At 47.1% G+C, this 24465-nt stretch overlaps 1 protein-coding gene across 4 annotated transcripts in view; it reads left to right on the forward strand.

Moving 5' to 3' along the window:
- Nucleotides 1–24465, forward strand: part of LOC119176154 (protein BANP) — a 71815-nt gene that overhangs the window by 35750 nt on the left and 11600 nt on the right. For all 4 annotated transcript variants that reach the window (XM_037427302.2, XM_075877201.1, XM_075877203.1 and 1 more), the window contains exons 6-7: nt 3142–3220; nt 21886–22049. In XM_037427302.2, the coding sequence (XP_037283199.2) occupies nt 3142–3220; nt 21886–22049 (243 nt within the window). The remainder of the gene's footprint in view (nt 1–3141; nt 3221–21885; nt 22050–24465) is intronic.

Raw genomic sequence — 24465 nt, forward strand, 5'->3', positions numbered from 1 at the left:
AACTTTCAGTCGAACTGGCAGTGGTCGCGACCAGAATGATTTTCTCGACAAGTGGGGTGTACAACACACGTAAAAGTCGATCGCCTTGCTACTAAACCCCACGACGTTCCTCGATGCCAACTTGCTGTCATCCCTTCCTGTCAGCTCACGAAAACCACCCACATTTGTATTCCGAATCCCGTCCAATACTCCACAAGAACGATGAAAGGGTTCACTGCCCTCTGCTCTTTTCTTTGCTCTTCAGCCGCTCGAATGCTTCCGACATGGCAACTTTCTCGAAATTTCGCTCCGTCATTTGAACACATTACTCAAACGCGTTGCGATTTTCACCCGCTTGTCTTTAGGACGTTTTCTCTGTTTTTCATGCTTCTTGGTGCCCTCTACGGAGCCATTTGCCCACCTCTGATGCTCATCAGCACCCACATGCTCGTTGGCTCTTTTGCGTGCACTGTCTTGATGACTGTCTTGTAATTTGTCATTTGAATACTGCCGCGTACGATGTGCTTTTCTTTTCCAGCAGCTCGGACGCATAAGGTACAGACCCGTCAGAGATGACAACGGCACTTTTCTCGCGATTTCACTCCGCCGTTTGAAGCCTTTACTCAACCGCATTGTGCTCATCATGAGTTTTGCCTCACTGTTGCCCTTTGGATGCTTTCTCCTTTGCACACGCTTCTTTGTGTGGACTTGAGAGCCTTTCGTCCTACTCTGACGTTCATCATCATCAATATGCTCCTCTGCTGTCTCATGCGAACAGTCCTGATGATTGCCTATCGATTCATTGCTCAACCGCTGCCGCGTATATTGCACTTTTAATTTATTTACTCTCCGGCCGCTTGGACGCATGCTACACCGAGGTGTCAGAGGTGACGACATTTTTCTCGCAATTTCACTATGCCGTTTCAAGCTTTTCATGAGATGCGTCACGCTGATCGCGAGCTTTGCCGTGCTTCGGTTTTTCGTACACTTTCTCTGTTTGGCACGCTCCTTGGTGCCAACTTTGTAGCCTTTCGTCCGCCTCTGATACTCATTGACATCGTCTATAGGGCTGCAAGGTTCTATTGTCGTGGAACACTCTTAATCTTAACTCTGTTTCTACCACCACGGAACCCTCACACCCTGCTCTCACCGCAAGCTTTCTTCGCTCGAAACGAGTTAGGGTATCTACTTTTCCCTCACAAGTACTAGCCTTTTCTTTGGCCTTAAATGGCACTGGCGCTACATCACACCGCTCGTGCGCTACATCTACAGATGTCTGACCTGTAGCTTTCTCTTCGGCATTAAACGGCACTGCCACTACATCACACCGTTCGAGCACTACATCTACAGATGTCTGACCAGTAGCCTTCTTTTCGGCCTTTAACGGCACCGCCGCTACATCGCACCATTCATGCGCTACATCTACAGGTATCTGGCGTCTTTGCTCCAATGCCACCACTTCACGATGTATCCTTTCTATCTCTTCATCTAATGCCTGCATCTTCCTCCTATGTTCTTCATGCCTGCGCTCTCTTTCCTCTCTTTCCCGCTTGCGCTTCTCCTTTTCTTTAGCTTCCCTGTGCTATCTTTCTTCTCTTTCCCGCTTGAGTTTCTTTCTTTCCTGTTTGTGCTTGCAGTGATCTGCCTGCTCCCTAAGCCACCTTTTCTCTCTTTCTCGCTTGCGCTTCTCTTCCTCTTTTTGAAGCTCGATGTACTCTAAACATTTTTCGAGTTCGTCATCGTCTGCTCCAATCGCCTCGATCGCCTCAATCACTTCTGGCTTTCCTTTCAAGTTGGCAATTTGGAGACCCAACTCTAGGGCTAACTCTAACAGTTCTGGCTTCTTTAGTGCCTTCAAATTCATGGCTGCCCCCAGTGCTGCTAACTCTTCGCTGCTTAAACAACTTTGACGTACTATACCTACTTCTGTCAACAGTACCAAAATCACTGCTTCACAAATCCTGGTGATATTCTAACTAAGAACAGCCATGCACTCACCATATGCAGTCATGAATTCAGGCATGTTCCCTCCGGAGCTGTCAGCAGTGCCACGAGGAACCATCCTTCAGTGTTAGGTCATCCGGGTAGCAGGCTTCAGCGTTGCCTTCCAGTCCGACAAACTCAATCCCACCATCTGTAGGCAGTTATATATCAGCTGGCCTCCGTTCACTTTCAGATGTCCATCTTATCGAACCGTTGTCATCCAGTTGTTAGGACTGAGGTCTGACATCATATCATTTCTGCTGCCAGTCGTTGCGGTTCGGGTCCGGCGTGTCTCGTTGTGGGTAGCTGGCCGCCCCCACTGGATTTGTTTAGCCCAACTTGCAGGGAGGAAGGCGTGTTTTTCAGGAGATATTTACAGAGGTTTATTTTACATTATTACAAGTGAGAGTTTCTTGCCACTTGACGAACATGTAAACGCAGATGTCGCCCTACATTGTGACGATCTCGTCGAAGGCTCTACATCGAAAAGCATCAGCACTGCATCGAAGAAGCACAAGAAGCAGCCCGCGAGGGCTGATTATAAACAGTCTCCTTTTCCCGATCCGTGGATCAGGAAAAGGGCGCCAAATTACACTGTCCAATCACCTGTCACACACAACTTGCGAGGGTGACGCGCACACACTGCCGAGTAAACGTCCAATATTGAGGCTTGGTCGCTGTAGTGCACTGTGTCACCAATGTGGCTCTTCTTTGTCATGAGCGTCTTGCTGGGCGAGGGGTCCCGAGCTCACGACAGCATACATTAAAAAGGCTGCCGCAACCAAGCTCAAAAGGGTCTCCTGAACTGCTCACTCAATTAGCGGAGCAATTTACGGCTGCCGCCGCTGTCCCTTCTAAGGAAGATGTTGCCACCATGTAAACCCTTGTCGTGCTCTCGGGAAACGGCCTACGTCGTCATGGTGGTACGATGCCTTACCCTTCGGCCTGGAAGGACAATACATGGCAGATATAGACCAGCAGCCGTTCGGAGACTTGTGCGACGATCAAAAGAACACCGCTCCCTTGAAAGCTAAGGCGCCGTACCTAACAGGGTGCTGACATGACTTTTTGGGGGGTGGGGGCCATTGTTTTTACCGCCCCCCTCTGGATTCACCACTTTTTATCACATTTGCATTTGAATGCTTCAAACTCAGTTTCTTTGCGCTTAATATTTTCCAGTGGATGACTACCCCAATGGTTCCTGGCTTGGGAATCCAGTAGACCTAGATATGAGGGTTCGTGTACCTATCTCACCTGCGTAAGTTAAGTTTTTGCTCATCCCTTTCTTTACTCATCAGGGACCTATTGATGTCTTATTATATTTTTGAGTAAATTATTACACACGTTTGTATGTTTCATAGCTGTAAAGCTGCCACAGGTTGCTTTGAGCACTATAGGGAAACCAGCGCTGCAGTTTCTGTGCACATGAAGCACCACCCTGTCAGGCATGGCCAGCAACGTTTGGGCATACAAATACTAGTGGCTACTAACTTGAATCATGCCGCCATGGGTGGTAATCAAACAAGGAAAACGAAGCTTTGAGATTGGTGTTATTGTTGCAATGCCACAACCAAAAAACATTTTTAATAACAGGAAAAAATAATCCAGTGCATAGTTCACTTTCTCTTGCCTTGCTTTCCACCAGTGCACATGGGTTTGCATTCTGGAAAAAATCGCAAGTCTTTGATTTAAAGCTTGCCTTCAAAGCGTTAAAGAAAGCACATGAAAACAAAGGTTGTGTAAGCGTTGCGCCGTGTATTGCTCACTAAGTGGTTTTTTTTCAATTGTAACATGACTGCAATTGTAACGCGAAAGGTGAAATTTTATTGCATCCAGGAAGGGAAAAAAAAAGGAAATTCGGTACTCGGTACGTGAGGGTCGATATTAGTAGCAAAAATCTGGGGTGGAAAAAGCAAAAAACAAAGCTCACATTACATTCTAGTAAATATGGTATTATATAATTGTCACATGCAGAGCTCCAGACTGGTTACAAAATGAGGACTGCTAGAAAAAGCACGATGATTTATGCATGTTCCATTGCTGATCACTAACTGTCTGCCAAACACGGAACCACCACATAGTCAGTTATCACTAGGTTCTACAAAGGCATTTTTTAAATAGGGCCCTGCAACACTTTTTGAGCAGGGTCAGAAAATGCTGCCGATCGGTAGTAGAGGCTCTTGACAACACGCGGGCCAAAGATTATAATGCAGCACGGGGCCTGAAATTCACAATAAATTATCAAAATCAGCTAAAAATTGCTTTCTCGTTTTTAGACAAATCACGCAATAAGTCCAAAAATCGCTCGTAATAAGCCCATCGATCAGCCATTGGCTGATTTGAACATGGCGCGCTCGGGCGTTACAGGAGGCCATAGAAGGCCGTTACTTGTCTACGCGTACGTGCACGATCGCACTGAAAAAGCCACGTATTTAAAGAGAAAAAAAAAAGAGAAAAAAAGCGCTCAACGTCACAACGCGCGCAAGACGTTTTTAGTTTGCCCCTCTCACCCCTCCCTGCTTAGCTTCCAGTGCCTTCATTGGGACGAGAGAAGAGAGAATGTGAGTGCAGTGTGTGACAAATCTTTGTAACTCGGCTCGTACTGGACAAATACCCAAGATTTTTGCGGTGTTGAAATTGTGAGACAATATGCTTTTCCTGTGAATTAATTTCATGGTTACTCAAAAAAGGGTTCTAGGGCCCCTTTAAGTACAGTAAACTCCCGTTAAGGCGAACTTTGTTAAGAAAATTTTTTTCTTAAAACAAAAAACATGAGGGTGTTGTTCATTAAAAAAAAACTCAAAACAAAAAAATCTGCTCAAGATTACCCGCATAACAGGCCTCTTCTGTTAAGACAAACTGTCGCAGTGATCGATGGGGACGGGGATTCTGCGCAATGAACATTACAATCTTGATGGGGCAATTCAGGTGAACAAAAGAAAGCAAAATGACAAAAAAAAACACAGAAGTTTTCTGTCACAAAGACTTAAAAAGCAAATCGAAGGCAAATTGTGACATGGAGGGAGAAAGTGAGACAAGTGTAAAAGAAAGGTCAGTGGATAAAATGGTTCGAATCGCGGCTGTGGCGGCTGCATTTCCGATGGAGGCGGAAATGTTGTAGGCCCGTGTACTCAGATTTGGGTGCACGTTAAAGAACCCCAGGTGGTCAAAATTTCCGGAGCCCTCCACTACGGCGTCTCTCATAATCAAATGGTGGTTTTGGGACGTTAAACCCCACATATCAATCAGGTCAGTGGATAAAGCTGGTAACTCCCCCACCCCTAGCCTGTAGGTGGAGAAAGGTCGGCTTTATCAGTAAAGAAAGCAACAAAAAGCTTTCGTTTTTTTATATTCACCTCACGTTCTTCAGTTCCCCAACTGGAATACAGTGTAGAACAGAAGAACACAAAAGCTTGACTAGAGGGGAAAATGCAAGGGAAGGGGAAAAAAAAAAGAAGTCAAATGAGAGTGAAAATGGGAACAAAGATTGTCTGTGCATTATAATCACATGAAACGAAAACCACATATGTGGCACTAGCACTCCCATCAGAGTATTCAGATGCAGTGTCATCGCCGTAACATAATGGTGCCTGAGCACATGTTGTGGTCAGTTTGCGTTGTTTTGCATAGGGCCTGTGCACGTCGTATCTGCTCCCAGTGAAACGCAGCAAATTGTCATGCGCCATTTTTATTAAGAAAGTGCATAACAAAGGCAGGTTATTGTGCACACTAAGTATGGCTGCGTCGTGTCTTTTTTGTGTGCCCAAGGCTTGTGATCGTGAGTAGCGTAAATGGAGATCTGCAGCTGCACGTCGTTCCGGAGAAATTATTGCGTGCTGAAAGTGAAAAAATATCCGAACCTCAGAAGAAAAGCTTGCAGACTTTCATAAGCAACTTGGGGTTTATTGGCTTTGTCAAGGTAGTGGTGTGCAATGGAGGCATATCCAAAAGTAGTAATAGAAGGTAAACAGCCAGAAAAATAAATTTTTCATTTTTTGAAAGAAAATTGTGCTTGTCTCTCTCTTTTTATTTTTTTTCTGATTGTAAAAATTGGATTGTGATAGTTTTACTGATGAAATGTGGTAGCAATTTATTCATGAGCATATTTGTTATAAACTTGCTCAATCGAGTACTCGTTAGATTAGTCTAAATACTCTATATGAAAGCATAGTTTTTATCAAGCTGAGCCAAATAAATGATTTTTCTTGTTCCTTTCCTCACCATTGTAAATATATTTCATTCAGTGTTTTCAAGCAACTTATTTGGGCAGACGTGGCATGTTAGCATTTGGTTTTTGGGGGCACATCTGATGAGATGCACTCCTGATAAGATGAACAAATGATCATGGTCTCTTGGAGTTCGCCTTAAAGGGAGTCTACAGTATGTATCAGGCTTAGACAATGGCCGTCCGCAAGCTTGCGAATGGTCTGCAGACGACGGCAAGTCGACTTCGTTAAAGGGCCCCTGAAACACTTTTTCAAGTAACCATAGAATGAATTCACTGGAAAAGCCTATTGTCTCTCGAATTCAACGCCACAAAAATCTTAAGATTCCATGTAGTGCGAGTGGAGTTACAAAGATTTGTCGCGTGCTGCAATTGCATTCTTTCTTCTCTTGTCCCGATGAAAGTGCTGGAAGCTAAACAGGGAGGGATGGCAGGGGGAAATAAAAACATCATGCGTGCCTCGTGACCTTGAGCACTCCGTTCCTTTTTTTTCTTCAAATGCGCGGCTTCTTTATTGTGACCGCACGCGCGCGCCTGGACAAGTTTCGGCCTCCCGCGGCGATCTCTGTAACGACCGAGCGCATCATGTTCAAATCAGCCAATGGCTGATAGATGGGCTTTCTACGAGTGACTTTTGAGCATCTTCCATCATTTGTCAAGAGAAGAGAAAGCGATTTTTAGCTGAATTTGATAATTTATTGTGAATTGCAGGCCGCGTGCTGCGCTATATTACTTGGCTCGCGTGTTGTCAGGAGCCTCTACTACTGATCAACAGCTTTTTTGACCATGCTCAAAAAGTTTCTTTAAAGGGCCCCTTTAAAGCTTGACTGCTGCGACATGTTTCCATTTTCGCGAACACCACTAATCTCCTTTTTACACAGGCCTTTCATGTGCAGATTGCTTGGACACTTATTTCACGATTCACCATCAGCCTCAAAATTTTTTTTTTTATTAAACAGACTGTGATACGAACATTTTTTGGGTGTTTGCTAGCCATTGAACTAATCATAAAGGGAAGCGTGTTGCAAAGCAGCTTCTGTAATACAGTTAAACCTGCTTATAATGAACCTCTGTATAATGAATTCTTCTATGTAACAAAGTAACAGCGGAAGACAACCATAGATATTGCCACATTCCTTTCCTCAAGTTTTGTTATCATCCCGTTACACTACGTTCAGCGCAAACCACGGCTACGATGTTCGAGAAGCTTTGAGGCTTTAGCAGATAGTTTTGTTACGATTACGCCCACTTCGGGAACGTCACAGATTATTCGGGAACCTATGTCACCGCTAGCGATAACGTTAGAATATTCGATGGCAAGGGTATAAATCCCGACACGATTCGCCGCTTGCTTGTCAGTTGATCAACCTCCGACGCTCTGTTAGCCGCTATCAGTGCCAGTGTCTTACTTTCCTTTTGGGTGGCCACAAGTTCGGCCTGAATAAACAGTTTCTTCTTCGACCTAGAGTCTGCTCCCTTCATTCACGTCACGACCCTGTGACATCTGGTGTAGGTGCTGCTTCGTTCATGTACCGGACACCCCCGTCAAGTCGTGAACCCAGCCCGCGTCGTGAAGAAGACACCGACGCTAGCCACGAGCACTGAAAAAGCCGCAGGCAGCAGGGTTTGTCTCTGAAGTACGAGCCTCTGTAAGACAAGGCTCGGAAGACCAAGGCCATGACCTCGATCGGGGCAACGATGACAACTGCTGCGCCACAGCCCGCGATCGTGATGCAGCAGCCAAGGAAACCACCTATTTTCTATGGGTCATCTTTTGAAATCTCGGAGACCTGGCCAGAGACCTACGACCGAGTGGCCATCCACAACCACTGGGACGCGGAAGAGAAGCTCCAACGTGTCTACTTTAATCTGGAATACGCGGCAAGGACCTGGTTCAAGAATCGGGAGTCTGCCTTTCAAACGTGGGATCTATTCTGCGGCGTATTTCTGCAAACGTTCACGAGTGTCGCTCGTAAAAAGAAGGCCGCTGCGTTGCTGGTGACCCAGGTGCAGCTGCCCAATAAAAATGTCACCATTTTCACGGAAAAAATGACCCGCCTCTTCCACCACGTTGACCCCGACATGTCCGAGGAGAAGAAAGTCCGTTTGCTCATGCGAGGGGCAAAGCACGACCTCTTCGCTTGGCTGGTGCGGAACCCACCAAAAACTGTGCAAGAATTTATCTCAGAGGCTACGACAATTGAGAAGACTTGAGAAATGCGTACCCGCCAGTACGATCGCCGATCGATGCAAGACAGCACAGCTGTTCACACCCTCGGCTCCGACGACGTATGTGAACCCGACGCCAGCCACGAGAACCGAACAAGCCACAGGCAGCAGGGTTTACCACCGGAGTACGGTCCTCTACAAAACAAGGCTCGGAAGACCACGACCATGACATTGACCGCGACATCGATGACAACTGCTGCGCCACAGCCCGCAATCATGAATGCAGCAGCCAAGAGAGTCACCGATTTTCCGTGGATCATCGTTTGAAGATTGAAGATCCGGAGACCTGGCTGGAAACCTACAACCAGGTGGCCACCCTGAACCACTGGCACACAAAAGAGAAGCTACGCTGCGTCTACTTTTATTTTGAGGGTGCGGCTAGAACCTGGTTCAAGAATTGGGAGTCTGCTCTTCAAACATGGGATCTCTTCCGCGGCGCATCCCTGGATATGTTCAGGAGCATCACCTGCAAGGAAAGAGCTGCGAGGCTGCTTGAAAGGAGAGTACAACTCTCGAATGAAAATGTAACTATCTTCGTGGAAGAGAGGACGCAACTTTTTCACCGTTCTGAGCCAGACATGCTCGAGGAGAAAAAAGTTCGTTTTCTCATGCGAGAGGTCAAGCAAGAACTCTTCGCTGGACTGATCCGAAACCCCCTCGAAGAGCGTCCAGGAATTCCTGTGGAAAGCAAGATCAATTAGAAGACCCTGGAAATGCGAACCCGCCAGTACAATCGATAAATCATGGAAGACAACCCAGCTCTTCATGTTCTCGGCTCTGACGACCTTCGCGAAACGATACAAGCGATTGCACGGGAAGAGCTGCGTAAATTGTTGCCAGCCTCACAGCATCCCGTCGACCCGATCGAGGGTCGCCAGGAAGTTCAACGATTTTTCCGGACACCCGAACCAGCGCAGCCTGAGCCACAAGCCATGAGCTATGCTGTTGCAGCCCGCCGTCATGCCCCTCCTTCACGCCCAGGCCAAAACGCCGCCCCGTCGCACTTCCGTTGCCAGATGTCACCGCCGCCACCACCACCACCGACCTCCTACTGTTCGCCAGCGGGCCAGTGCAGCGCGCCGAGGAAAACTGACGTTTGGCAGGCACCTGACAACTGCCCGCTCCGCTACCACTGCGGCGAGGCCGGACACACATACCGCCGTTGCCAGTACCGACAGATGAATCTACGGGGCTTCGACATCAACGCGCCGTGCCCACAACGGGGTGAATGACCGCATGACATCGCCGACTACCTCGCGGGAGCGCAGTCGACACCCCGACAACCTTATCGTTCACCGTCGTCAGGCCGCTACGCCTCACCACACCGCGGGCAGTACACTGGCTCTGTTCGGGGCCGATCTCCGAGCCCTTACTCGGAAAACTAAAGGCAGCAACCGATGGAGGTGTGGTTGCTGTACCATGAACTACCGAAGATACTCCGCCGCCGCCGCCGCCACGAAATCGAAAGCACCCACCACAACACAAAAAGGATCTTGAAGTCAAACCTTACCAGCCTGCAGAAGACGTCACGATGCAATATGGAAGCAGCGGAGCAAACCGTCGTAGCCGTGATCCGACGCCGCGACGCAACCGCAACGCCAGGCGACGAACTAGCGACCTCGACATTCTCATCGATGGCCACAGCGTCACAGCTGTTGTCGACACCAGAGCTGACTATTCCGTCATCAGTGGGACTTTCACTGCGAAACTGAAGAAAGTTAGGACCGCATGGGAAGGCGCGGAAATCCGTACAGCCGGAGGTCACTTAGTAACACCAGTGTGAATCTGCACAGGCAGAGCGACCATTAACAGCCACATTTATCCTGCAAGCTTTGGCGTACTGCAGCATTGCTTGAGAGATGTTATTTTTGGAATGAACTTATTAAACCTCCACGGTGCGGTCATCGAACTGAGAGCAAAGTAAATAACACTATCCGCAGAAAAAGCACTACCGCCACGCACGCCATTAGGAAGCCGTGCCCTGAATGTGCTGGAAGAAGTCACCGTCCCTCCGCGCACAAGCGGAATCATTTCCGTCGGCACCCCAAAGCCAGAAGACTTCGAAGGCGTCGTTGAAGGCAATCAGCACCTATTGTTCAACCGCAATATTTGTGTTGCAAGAGGAATTGCTAAGCTTCGGGGAGGAAAAGCAACAGTTATGCTCACGAATTTCAGCAATGAGTACAAACACATGAACAAAGGTACAATGGTCGGCTACATTGACAAAATTATGGAAGTCACTAATGCTTTCGTCTTCGCCGATACTACAGAACCTACTCCGTGAAACGAAGCTCTTCACCCAGCTTTCGACCTAAATCTGAGCCTTCTGAAGCATAAGCAAGAACAGCTTAAAGCCCTGCTCCTGCAATACAAGGACTGCTTTTCGTTGTCGAAAATTCGTCAGACCGCAGTCGTGAAGCATCGCATAATAACAGAGGTAAACACCAGACCACTACGGCAGAGCCCCTACAGAGTTTCGACGCGAGAAAGCGAGGCCGTTAAAAAACAAGTTGATGAAATGCTACGTGACGACACAATCCAACCGTCTAAGAGTCTGTGGGCATCACCCGTAGTGTTAGCGAAAAAAAAAGATGGAACCCTATGTTTCTGCGTCGATTATCACCATCTCAAGAAAAATCGCACAAAAAAAAGATGTTTATCCTCTCCCACAGATAGAAGACACCTTGGATCGACTCCACAACACAAAGTACTTTTCGTTGATGAAACTCAAGACTGGCTACTGGCAAATTGAAGTCGACGAGAGAGACCGAGAAAAAACGGCGTTTATAAGAACAAACGGCCTTTTCGAGTTCAAGGTTATGCCCTTCGGTCTTTGCTCGGCACCTGCGACTTTTCAATGCTTTATGGATGCAGTGCTGGCAGGATTGAAGTGGTAGACTTGTCTCGTTTAATTAGACGATGTCGTCATGTTTTCCTCAAGCTTCGACAAGCATCTTCGGCGCCTTGAAACTGTACTTCAAAGCATCAAGACTTCCGGACTCACCTTGAAGCAGCAAAAATGCCGCTTTGCTTATGAGGAACTTTTGTTCTTGGGCCATGTGATAATCAAGTCAGGAGTAAGACCCGATCCGCAGAAGACAGCCGCCATCGCGGCATTTCCGCCGTTTGCCGACAAAAAGGCCGTGCGCCGATTTCTCGGCCTGTATGCTTATTACAGGCGCTTCGTCAAAAACTTTGCCTGCATTGCCGAGCCACTCACTAACCTTACGAGGACTGACGTCGAGTTCAAGTGGGGAATCCCTACAGGAGGAAGCATTTTGGGAACTAAAACAATGCTTACAGATGCCTTCGTTGCTCGTGCATTTCGACGAAAACGCCGAAACAGAAGTGCACACTGATGCAAGCAGTGTAGGACTCGGTGCCGTCCTTGTGCAGAAAACTGACGGACTGGAAAGGGTTATTAGTTACGCTAGCCGGTCACTATCTAAGTTTGAAAGCAATTATTCCACAACAGAAAAGGAGTGCCTTGCCATCATCTGGGCGACGTCAAAGTTTCGTCCTTACCTCTACGGCAGGCCCTTCAAAGTTGTGAGTGACCACTACGCCTTGTGTTGGCTAGCTAACTTGAAGGACCCTTCAGGTCTCCTTGCGCGATGGAGCCCGAGACTTCAAGAATATGACATTACCGTCATTTACAAGTCCAACAGAAAACACTTTGATGCCAACTGCCTGTCGCGAGCCTCCGTCGACCCACCGCCTTCGAAGACCTGAATGACGACTGCTTCTTGCGAACGATAACTGCCGACGACTTCTCTGAACGCCAGTGGGCTGACCCGGAACTTAGGGGCCTAATTGAATACCTTGAGTGCAGAACCTCTATTGTTCCGAAGGTATTCAAATGGGCACTTACATCATTTTCACTGTGAAACAGCCTTCTGAAAAAGAACGTCTTGCCTCTTCAAGCCAAGTACCTTCTTGTGGTGCCTTCAGCTCTGCGACCAAAACTTATCCAAGCCCAGGCCCTGCACAATGCTCCAATGGTAGGACACCTTGGTATTTCGCGCGCGCTCTCAAGGATACAAGAAAGGTGCTACTGGCCGCACCTTACCACTGACGTCGCTCGTTACGTGAGGACACGTTGAGACTGTCAGCATCGCAAAACACCGCCGATGAGGCCAGCAGGCTTTCTTCAGCTGATCGAACCACCTCGCCGACCATTCCAACAAATCGGTATGCACCTACTGGGGCTATTTTCGACGTTGAATTCGGGAAACAAATGGATCGTTGCAGCTACTGACTACCTCACCCGCTACGCCGAACCACAGGCCCTGCTTAAAGGTAGTGCTGAAGAGGTAGCCAAGTTCTTCGTTGAGAACATCGTCCTTCGTCATGGTGCCCCAGAGGTTGTGATCACTGATAGAGGTACAGCCTTTACTGCTGAATTGACTCAAGCGATCTTGAGGCATAGCCAGACAAGCCATCGACGCACCACCGCCTACCACCCACAGACAAATGGTCCCACCGAGTGGCTAAACAAGACATTCGCCGACATCTGGCCATGTACGTCGACGTCGAACACAAGACGTGGGATGCCATCCTTCTGTACATGACCTTTGGATACAATACGGTCGTTCAAGAAACGATGCAGATGACGTTGTACAAGTTGGTCTGTGGAAGGAGCCCGGCAACGAACTTCGACGCTATGCTTCCAAACGTCGCTGACGAAGAGAACCTCGACGTCGCCACTTACCTTCAGCTCGTTGAAAAAGCTCGTCGACTCGCCCGCCTGCACATTAAGAGTCAGCAGGTGACCGACAGCCGCCGTTACAATCTTCGACGAAGCTTCGTTGAGTACCAGCCAGGGGACCGTGTCTGTGTACGGATGCCGATGCGCTGACGTGGGCTCAGTGAAAAACTTCTGCGACGGTACTTTGGACCGTACAGAGCAGATCGACGTCTTTGCCCACTTGACTACGAGGTCGTTCCCGATGGCATTACGAACTCTCAACGGCGCCGTACTCGACGTGAAGTCGTCCATGTCGTGCGTCTCAAGCCATTTCATGCGCGAACGTGAAGACTGCATTTTGTTGTCGTTGCTGTATTTATTGTTTATTGTCTTTATTATTGTACTTTCGTCTTTTGTTAAAGCATTGGGACGATGCCTTTTTGAGAGGGGGGCAATGCCACGTTCCTTTCCTCAAGTTTTGTTATCACCTCGCTCAGCGCAAATGGCGGCTACGATGTTTGAGAAACTTCGAGGTTTCAGTAGATCGTTTTGTTAAGATTACGCCCACTTCTAGAACCTACGCTGCCGCTAGTGATAACGCTAAAATATTGGATGGCATGAGTATAAATGCCGACACGATTCACCGCTTGTCATTTGATCGACGGCCGATGCTCTGTTCGCCACTATCAGTGCCAGTGTCTTGCTTTCCTTTTGCGTGGCCGCAAGTTCGGCCCGAATAAACAGTTTTCTTTTCGACCTGGAGTCTGTTCCTTTCGTTCACATCACGACCCCATGACAATATAATGAATTTTTCCCACGGACAATCTAGGAATTACGCTCCACATTTGGTACGAGCATGCATCTTCTGCGGCTGCCCCGCCGCTGACGAAGCCTGAAGTGGCAGCGGCGTGCACCAGGCAAGAGTGAGCGCTCGTTATTGGACGCGGGGAAGCACGAGAGGGGCTTGCACCCCACGAGCCGGCTTTGTGGCAATTCTCGTTGCCGCGGGTGCATGTGCGAGTATGCCCTCTCCCACCCTCTGCTCCAAACCAGAAAAAAATAAAACTACTTTTGGAGTTTGGCAGTGCCACGCTTCTAGTTAACATCACATATGTGGGGCCGCACTGCATATGAATAGAGCTTTACCGTATACTTTTCCACAGTATCGGTGTCTGTGTCCGTGTCGTTCGCTTTTCATTTTTGACGCCGTGCACACGCGCATAATTTCACTGCGGGCACATGGTGATGTCCAGTTTTCTTTTTAGTTGCGATATCAATTATATGGACAGTCGGCTGGTTTTTGCCGTCGCCGTCATTCACCGTATATGTCTACGTATCTACATATGTTAAAACTCAAAGAAAGAAAAAAAGCCACCCGTGCTTATCTTTCACATGTACTTTGGCCTGCGAATGGGGGGTACGCCTTCGACTCTCACCGGAATGATTGCGTTTAGTTGCCGACGACATCACCCTTTTTTCGGCGTGGCTCGGTGGGCCACACCGAGAGTACGCTCCAAGAAGCTGTACGCACGGCCGAGAAACACATTTCTTGTATGAACCTCGCACTATCAGACAAGAAGTCCGAGCGCCTTGTTAACCGACCCATTCGCATGGGGCGACGTCCTAATCGATGGGTACCAACGCCGGAGATCGACATACACCTGTTCACGAAGAGCGGTGCGGAAATACCCCACAAAGACACTATTCCCATACTAGGTCTGAGAACCGCAGAAATGCAGCTACAATACAGAAGCTGCAACAGCACACTGCTGCCACCGTTTGGCCTATTCAAAGAATCTTAGGTAGACAAGGAGGCATCAAGGAGGACAACCTCCTCCGGCTATTCCATGCCTTACTTTTAAGTCGTATCAATTACGTTGCCTCTATGCACACTTGGACTACTGCCGAAAAGGCCAAACTAGAAGTCTTGATTCGACAAACTGTACAAAAGGTTTTGGGCATCCCTTCTCGAACGAGTACCATGAAACTCGAGGCGTTGGGTGTTCATAACAAGCTTGACGAATTAATCGAAGTGCAGCACACTGCCCAGATTTCCAGACTTTCGTGCACTGGAGCCGGCAACAAAGGAGGTATCCCCTCTCCTCTGACTAAAGAGAGAGCAGGTCCTTTTCCAGACACTGTAAGGTCGACAATAATGGTTCATCCACTACCACGAAACATGCGTCCTGTACATAATCGGGGTAGAAGAAGAGCGAAGGCTAAAGCCCTCCTCTTCAATTTAAATAGCAGAAGCGAAAACGCGCTCTTCGTAGACGCATCTCGGTCGGGACCAAATAGCTTTGTGGCCGCAGTGGTAGACATGAGTGGCCGCATCGTTAGTTCCGCCTCGGTTAGGACCAAGTCCATCGAGGTAGCTGAACAGGTCGCTATCTCTCTAGCACTGATGACTAGAGATTCGTCCGCTATTTTTTCTGATTCCATGACGGCCATCAGGTCGTTTGACACCAACCAAATCTCTTTGGCTGCTTACAGAGTTCTCATGAATGGCACAGTATTTCCTCACGAGTTGACGTGGTTTCTCGCCCACATGGGTGCCTCCGTCTCCAGCATCACCAACCCCAACGAAATGGCTCACGCTCGGTCGGAAGGACTCATTCTCCGCCCCGGGCTAACAAGCCCTCTCATACTGAGGGGGAGGGGGAGTGGTGATGGTGCCGACGGGGACCCGTTGCCCGCCTTACATGAGTTGTGTTCGCACTACCGATTAGGTAGGAAATTCTTTCCAGATCCGCTCAGAGGAGACAGCAGATAGCCCTCCGACTCCTCCAAACTAGCTCCTTTCTGTCACCGGCCACTATGGCGCTGTATATAGGCATTTCTCTTAAATGCTTGGCATGCAATCAGCTCGCCACCTTCCCTCATTTGATGTGGTGGTGCTCCCGCTTGCCCCTTTCAACTAGGAGGCATCATGTAAACGAGACAAACTTTTTAGAATGTATCGCAAGTCCACAACTTGTGAAACAACTCCAGGCGGTTCAGGGATCCTGTGAAGCGATCAGGAACCTTTGGTCCCTGAATCAGTCACGGGTGCAGCCCTCGGTGGGTTCTTAACCTTCTTCCCAGGATGCAAATAAAGTTTATCTGTCTGTTTGTCTGTCTAGTTGCCGGGCGCACAAAGATCACTTCGCTCGCTGGACATGTGCCGTTTGCGAAAAAAGTGCGCTTTTCAAACACAACGAAGTAACAGCTGGGGCACTTGTTAGTTCGCATTTATATCTGTATCTGCGATTACATTTTGTGTCTCATTTTTGTTTAAACAGCGTGATACGTGTTGAGCGGTAAACATTGTTAGTTCGCTCTCGCCCTGTGTATGTTGTTTTCATGCGTCATTTGTGCTTGAGCAGCACGCTGCACGCTTCAATCTGCTTGCTGTTCTCAGTGTTTCATTCAAAGTTGTTGCTTATCGCATTCATTGCGACGAAACTGTGATTTTTCTTAATTTCGGACAACCATGTCGTCGCCATCGAGGGGATATTAGATTAGGTGCTTATGGAAACTGTGACGACGCATCTTCGGAGGTTGACTTGTGACGCGCTTCCGTCTTGACCCGTGCCGCGAGTTCGCAGGCTGGTAGTTTTCGTGATTAGCCGATTAGTTCTGGCAACACAACCGCGCTTTGAATACAATGCAATGAACGTGATAGCAAAAAATTGTACTTTTACAAGAAGTAAGGTTGGCAGCCAACTCTTTTGGATCCGATATCGCGGAACTCCTACAAAACGCTGGTGTGAGCAAATACGGCCGGTCCAGCAAGAACTGCTCTTTTCACACAGTCCCTTCGCGTTAAAACCGCACTGCGACTCGCCGAGATAGCAAGCGCGTCAGCAATCGCAACCGCCCTTAAAATTCAAGCTCATTGTTGCTATTCGAGCGATCCCCCTACCCCCTCCTCGCATTGTTTCATGTTCGTTGAAAATGGGTGGTTTACTTTCTGTTTGAGCATTGGACCGCAGTTCTAAAACCCGGGATATGTTATCTTAAGCACTTTCCAGGCGATAGAGATGGGCCGACTCATTTGATCTCTACTTCAGCAGCGCTCGCGCGCTTTTACCCACTCATGAAAGTTACGAAGCGCAGGGGCATGTTATCAATTTGGACTTGTTACAGAACATGGCGGCGACGGCAAAAACCTGGTCAGAGTGTCCATATAATTACTATCCTAATAATAACACAGTTTTTAGTGTAAAATAAGTGTTTTGGGTTAGCTCTGCCTTCAGTCGCCCTTTTGTTTTATTGGTGCATTTATTTTCTAAATTTTTCTGCCAAACCTGCATGTAACAAAATCCTCTCTATAACGAGCTTTTCTGTGATTTTATTAATTTCGTTATATCCAGGTTTAACTGTATAGTGCAAGAACTGTGACGGCGGCAGTGCATTTTGTGTGGATAGTGTTATCGACTTTGTCAATAACACTATCCACAAGGGTGACATTACGATGAACCTTGCCGAATAAATCTGGCGGTTAATGGTGATTCTGGCTGTGCAGATTTCTACCGGTCTAACTAGGTGACCTCCTGGTGTACTTATTTGGGGCCTTCCCAAGTGGTCCTAACGTTATTCAACTTCACAGCATAAGGACGACTGACGATGAAATAGTCGGCTCCAATGTCGATGAGAGTGGTAACGTTTGGCTGTCGAATATTACGTCGAAATTGCTAGTTCATTGTCGTGCGTTGCGGTTCGGTTATAGTGTCGTGTCATGGCTATGTTGGTTTGCTCCGCTACTTCCACACGACGTCGTCAGGTCTCCTTCTGGCCGAGAAGTTTCGACGTTAGGGCTCTGTCCAGCTTGCGGCGTATTTATGTTTCATTGCGTCATCGTTGGCGGCGGCGGAGGGTCTTTTGTAGTTCGTCGTACAGCAACCGCACCTCCATCGGTTGCTGCGTTTAGTTTTCCAAATGTGGACTTGTGGAACGGCCCCTGTTGGGGCTACTGTACTGCTCTCGTCGATGAGGGGACGGGTATGGTCCAGGTTATGGTGAACGGGATGAACGTCGAGGTGCCCATTCTATGGTGGTCAGGTAGTCAGTGATGTCACGTAGTCGCTCGCCGTGCTGTGGGGGCGGTGCGTTGATGGTGAAGCTGCCTAGGCCCATTTGGCGGTACTGGCAGCGGTGGTATGTGTGGCCAGGTTCTCTGCAGTAGTAGCAGAGTGGGCGGTTATCAGGGGCGTCCAAATGTCAGTCCCCCTTGGTGCATAGCACCGGGAGGCTGGTGGGTGATATGTTGTTAGTGGTGGCGGTGGTGTCTTGTGATGAAAATGTGACGGTGTGGATGCCGGGGACGCGGCTTAACGTGGACATGGAGGTGGAGCGTAGTGTTGGACTGCAGCAGCGTAGCTCATCGCTTGTGGATGAGGCTGCAGTGCTTCTGAAACTCCAAGCAATTGCTAAACTTCTTCATGGACAGTGTCGGCAATCGAATCCACTTGGAGCTGCGACGAAGGCAACAGCTTTCGAAGCTCCTCCCACACGATCTGTTAGATCGTTTCACGGATGTTATCGGCTGCTTCTATTACAATCTGATATGATAAGCTCTTAAATGGCATATTAATTTTCGTGCACGTGGAAAGGTATAAAGGACATTAATATGAAACAATGCAGCGAAATGTTAGCATAACACACAACATGTTGTTTTGCACTTTCACATTTACCCTCCACACATACTGCTATGCACATGCAAATGCTGGTAGTGAAGGCCTTTGTGGCAATAAGTGTGATATGCTCCAAATCCAGCTTCGTGGTTGAGAAAGACTGGTCATATTTTCAAAGCCTGTGCCTTATTTCATTATATTAAGTAGGGGTGTGCAAATATTCTAGTTGTGAGTTCTAATAGAAATATACCTAGTGGAATCATTTGATTCGATTTTCATATAGCTGGTAGTCAAAGTTTTGAATAATTCGACTCGCGCTGTGCATTCGCCATGGCCACACTGCAGCAATAGTTCAGAAACTCCCATTGTTCCAGTGGGCAATCGGAGTGCTGCTGTGAACGGGTGCCCGAAGATTTATGGGCCCATAGCACTCATGGCAATCGGGCACAGCATTACAGAAGTATACTGTGGGTAAGGGCTAGTTGGTATTCCTTTGCAAGAGTGCACAGCGCTAGGAAAGACACGGAACAAAGAGACCAAGGAAGTCGAGCGCTGCCAGGTGAACCATATTTACTATTCTAGTCTTATGGTAGCAGTCACACACTGCGTTATGTGTTTAAGGTCATCAGCAGATTTCATTTCTTTGTCCTTTCTTTCTATGTTCTAAGATCGATACCCAGCACCTCCACCAAATGTGAAGAGGTTTATTAGCCGTTAAAGACAGCGACGAGACAGCATGAAGAACCGTCCAGCGATCGGCACAGCAATGAACCGAAGCATGAGCCGAGTGAGCCGGGCGTTGGCGATGCTGCTTGCTGCAGGCACATCTTTTTCTTCACAATTAAAATATTTTGGTTCGATATAGTTGGCCACTATACGGCACTATTCGATTGAAATTTAATTCAAGGTCACAATTGGCTACTCGCACTTCCCGATTCAAAAAAAAAAAAAAAAATTGGAGTGGAGTGGAGGGGTAAGGGGAGCTGTAAGTGCACCAGAAGTTCAATGTTGGTCACCGCTACAAGAGTCTACATTCGCCTATAGTGATCAAATATCAGAAAGCCGCACGTTTCTCAAATGCATGGCAATGCCTGCAATTTGAACACGTAAAATCATATGTTTACGTCATGGAAACAGTGGTGGGGACGCGCTGGCGTATGCTCATGAATGGATTTCGTGCGGCTGCCAACTCACGCCTGCTCGCATTTCACGTACAAGAATAGTTCGACGGCTGCCACTTATCACGTTTTATTTTCAGACCACAGGAGCAGTCTTCTTGGTTTTTTGGAAAGGAAAACATTTTCAAGTCATTTTATCTTTTATAGTGCATTACTAAACGCAGCACCCAGGCATTCTGCACTGAGACAGCATGGTGAAAGATGCTTTCCATGTCTCGCTGGAGAGTCTGCATGAGCGGAAAGCAAGAAAATGGCATCGGCACTCCCCGGGAACCGGTTTTGGAGGTGGTGACCTTTCAAAGAGTGACTCCACCTTAAGCAGGGGCTCATGCAATGAGGCACCTTAATTTTAGGTCTTGGGCAGTGTTGGCTTCACATGGAATGAAGTGTTTGAGCTGTGAAAATGGGCATAATATATACTAAATGGAAGCATTTCAAGCTTTAAAATTGTAACCCAACCCCATATCATTTGAGACCAACACATGGTTGTGATGAGAAGAAGAGCACAGTTGTAAAAGACAAACAGAAGAATGAGAAGAGTGCAGGTGTAAAAGACAAGCAGAAGAAAGGCATAGGAATAAACTACTGACCTTTATATCTACCTTCGTCGCAGTGCACTCTCACTCTGTTTCCTGTCTGAAAGTCAATGTGCTAGCACTTCAGCTCTACCAAAAAATGGAAGAGCTTAAGTTGGTTGCATTTGTCAATGTGGTATCATCTTAAAAGGCCCCAATAGTTTTAATTGGTGCATACCCCAGCTAACTAAAGATGGCGGGCTTTTCTACAGAATGCGCTCCTTGTTCTTTTCGTGTCAACTGTCTGAGATATGTTATTAGACTGGGAAAAAACCAGAGGCTCTATGTATTAAGTATCAGTCTTTAAATCTAGTAAGAGCACAGGTGAACCAAAGTGTTTGTAATTGCACGTTACACTATTCTGTATTGCTTCGATCATGTTAGGTAGTTCCATTTATTATATATGGAGCTGGGCTTCTTGCTTTTGCCTAGTTGCTCCTGTATTTGTATTTTTAGTTGTCCCAGTGTTTTTCAAGCATTCTTTTATGCATATATGCATGTGAGTGAAACTTCATAAGCATGTACATGGGAGGAACAGGACGTTAAACCCCACATATTAATAAATCAATCAGCATAACTTAGCACCAGCTCTATCATTCCGGTAACTTTTTTTTGGTCGACCAGATTGCATTGTTGGTCAAAAGCAGCTCATCCCCTATGGATAATTTACCTACAAACATGGTTATTTCCTGCGTAAGTACAGCGGAGAATCTGCTGCTGGAAATTAGCTAGAAGGCGCTTATTGTCTGCGCAGGCATGTGTTATAAAATGGCGGTGCTATTTACAGGGCCGTAACTAGGGAGAGGTGAGGGGGTCCTGACACCCCCCGAATTTTTTTCATGCGGTAACTTTTTTGAGGATACTAAATGAATTATATGCCTTCGCATTGACCACCAGTTGCCAAGGTTGACCGTTCTACACATAAACATGCCCCCCCCCCCCCCCCCCAATTTCTGAGTATGGCCCTTGTTATATAGTAGCACTGTAAATCGTCTATATTTGTGTAATAAACTCAGTCCCCCCCCCCCCCCCCCCCTTTTTTTAAAGCAGAATTACAGATGCAGCCTCAGCTCCCTGACATTAGTTAAGGCTAGTTACAGTTTTACAGGAAGTAAGGATGCCTCTGTTGAAGTTCCTGTCTTTGGCTTCTGCCAATTAGATTTATTGGGTTTAAAGCTAAACATGGTGCCCAGTGTATTGCCATAGGAAATACACAAGGCACTATGCCTATATTATATTACAAGGTGCCTTCAGATAGTAATGTCAGCAGCATTAAAAAAAATACACATTACTGGCATCCATGTGAGCAGACAAAGTGTATGCTCCTTTTTTCATTATATCTGTTTGCACAATGTGGTCTCACTTAACCATGCTCAAGTTGCAGCCCTTTCTAGTGCAAATATCTTGTGTGCAGGGATTTGGAGAACCTCAACCGGACGTGCACCACCCCGGAAAAGATGGCCTTAACACTCCTTGACTTTCTTTTTGATCGGGAGGTTCAGGCCAGCTCAAACATTTCTGGCACTGGGCGCTATGGAAAACAACAGCTTGACCCACTTCGCATCTTTGCAATAAAATGTAGGTGCTGGCCATCTTGTTGCCTCCCGATCAAATTTATGGGCCTTCTGTGTGCTGCATATGGCTAGTGGCTGCTACTTTTATAAAAAGGAAAGGAATCAGAACCAGGCACTATAAAAATGAAATGAATAGGAACTTTATTCTGTGGATATAAAAGCTTAGTCTATAATGCTCGTACCATATTTACCGGCATAATTTGCGCACCCCTAATATTTTGTCAGCTTTGCTTAAAATAAATATTCACTTGCATATTTCGCGCTCCCCGACCCGCCTGAGCCAGCTCGTCGGCACACGCACGAAGTGACTTTGGGCCTTTCGATGCTTTGGACAGGCGCGCGCCTTACCGGGCAGACAAGCTCAGTCAAATAGGCTGTGCGTGGTAAGTCCCTTCTTCCGAGGACTTCCCCAGAACCTAGAATATCATACCCAAACTGGTCGCCGGAATCGCTCGAGCATTTGTTTCTCCTTATCTCTACCGTTGCGACAATGCACGCTCGTGTCACGGCATGGACAACTTTTGGCATTGGAGGCGGAAGAAGGCCTGTTGCACGAACTGTTCCCCTTGGTCTCTGCGTTCGTGCTGCAACGCATGCTTGGTCGATTTCGGAAGTTTAGGTTTTGTCATCCGGCCGATGTGTTCTTACGGTCACCTTGCGATGTCGAAGGAACCGGGAATCGCACCGCCACCAAGCACTAAGGTGAAGTACTTCAACGTGTGACGATCGGGGCGATTGGTACGCGAGAAAGCAGATGTGCGCGCTTGTTCATGCAAGTTTCCTGCCATTGAAGAAGGTCTTTTCAATTATGTGCGGATGCTTAGGTCTTCCGGTACGCCGTGTCGTAGGACCTAGTTTCTCCCAACGTTGTCTAGAAGAGCTTCAAGAAAGTGGGGCATTCGAACACACTCAACAGAACCGAAGCGAATGCGCTTTGGGAGGGCGGTGACAGCAGCCGCGACGATGATTCCCAATCGGACTTGTGATCAGTGACTCCCACAAAACCGCGCCTGACTGGATCTAACTTGTTAAAGTACATGCTAATTCTTTTGAAATAATGAGTATGGTTCAATTCATTTTTTTTTAAAATATACTGCGCGTGTTAGGACTGTTACACAATATTTCGTATACACGCTCGTGAAATCCCTGTGTAATTTGTGCACTCCCTTCTCGGGGCCCCAAAATCTCGAAAAAAAGTGCGCAAATTATGTGAGTAAATACGGTATGTAGGTACAGGGACCTTGTTATGAGACTGATAAATAATTTTGGTTGTACTTGGTTTTTTTAGCAATATATTGCTAGAGGGGCCGATTCTGCAATGGTAATGCTGAAAACATTGTGAATTTCTTTTTCATCAGAATTTTCCTGTTTGCAGCCACAATTGTGTTCATGTAGGGATATACGAGAAAGAGTGACAACAATATGATAGAGATTTTGTGCTGATATTAGTGGGAAAGGGAATCGAAATATTGTTATTCATGTAGCATTGGCAGTTAGTTATGGGAAAATTAGTTCATAGCATTTTTATATTATAATATTACAAGGAGACTACAGAAATATAAGCACTTGCTTGATACTCGCACGCACGCATACGAAAAGATTGAAGTGCACCACTATGTAATGAAGGGTACCAATGGGATGAAAAGTCGGGCCCGTGGTAAGGCAGCACGTTTAGTGTAATAAACATGGTTGAGCACCCGTCTGTGTGCCTTCTATTTCGCCTTAGTCTTCGTCATTTTGTATTGCACTAAACATTATAAGTGTACCACTGCTCACCACGGTTCTGCTGTTGACCCTTATGATTGCTGTAAAGGCAGGTCTGCTGTGCGTGCAGACTTTTTTTTAGATTTTAATATGCATATAATAAAGCTGAATTGTAGATATACCATAAAGACTACAATTTTAAACAGGCCCTGCAACACTTTTAGAGAAATAATTGAATGGCTCCATTAAAAGAGATGATTGCCTCGTGCATTGACTGCTGCAAAAATTATTTAGAATCCGTGAAGTATGAATGGAATTGTGTAATGAACTCAGTCCCCCCCCCCCTTTTTTTAAAGCAGAATTACAGATTTCAAGCAGCTTTTTCTTTTTGTACCAGTGAGCATGCTGAAAACTATGCAGGGAGGGGGAATGACAAGGGGGCGAGAAGATATGTCTGTTAGTCATCACACATCATGACCTTGAGCACTTTCTTTTCTATTTTTCTTTCAATGTGCTGCTTACTTTCAGTATGATCAGGAGCACGTGCATGGGGATCCTTCAATGGCCACGGTAACTATTCAGTTTCAGTTCACGATGCTCAAATCAGCTAATGGCTGTGGACTTTGGTTTGATGGCACAGTCATTTGGGTTTATGGCATCATTTGTGAAGAGGGGATGAAACTATTGGTAGCTGGTTGTGATCATTCGTTGTGAAT

This window comes from Rhipicephalus microplus, chromosome X (genome assembly GCF_043290135.1).
Source record: "Rhipicephalus microplus isolate Deutch F79 chromosome X, USDA_Rmic, whole genome shotgun sequence".
Lineage (NCBI taxonomy): Eukaryota > Metazoa > Arthropoda > Arachnida > Ixodida > Ixodidae > Rhipicephalus > Rhipicephalus microplus.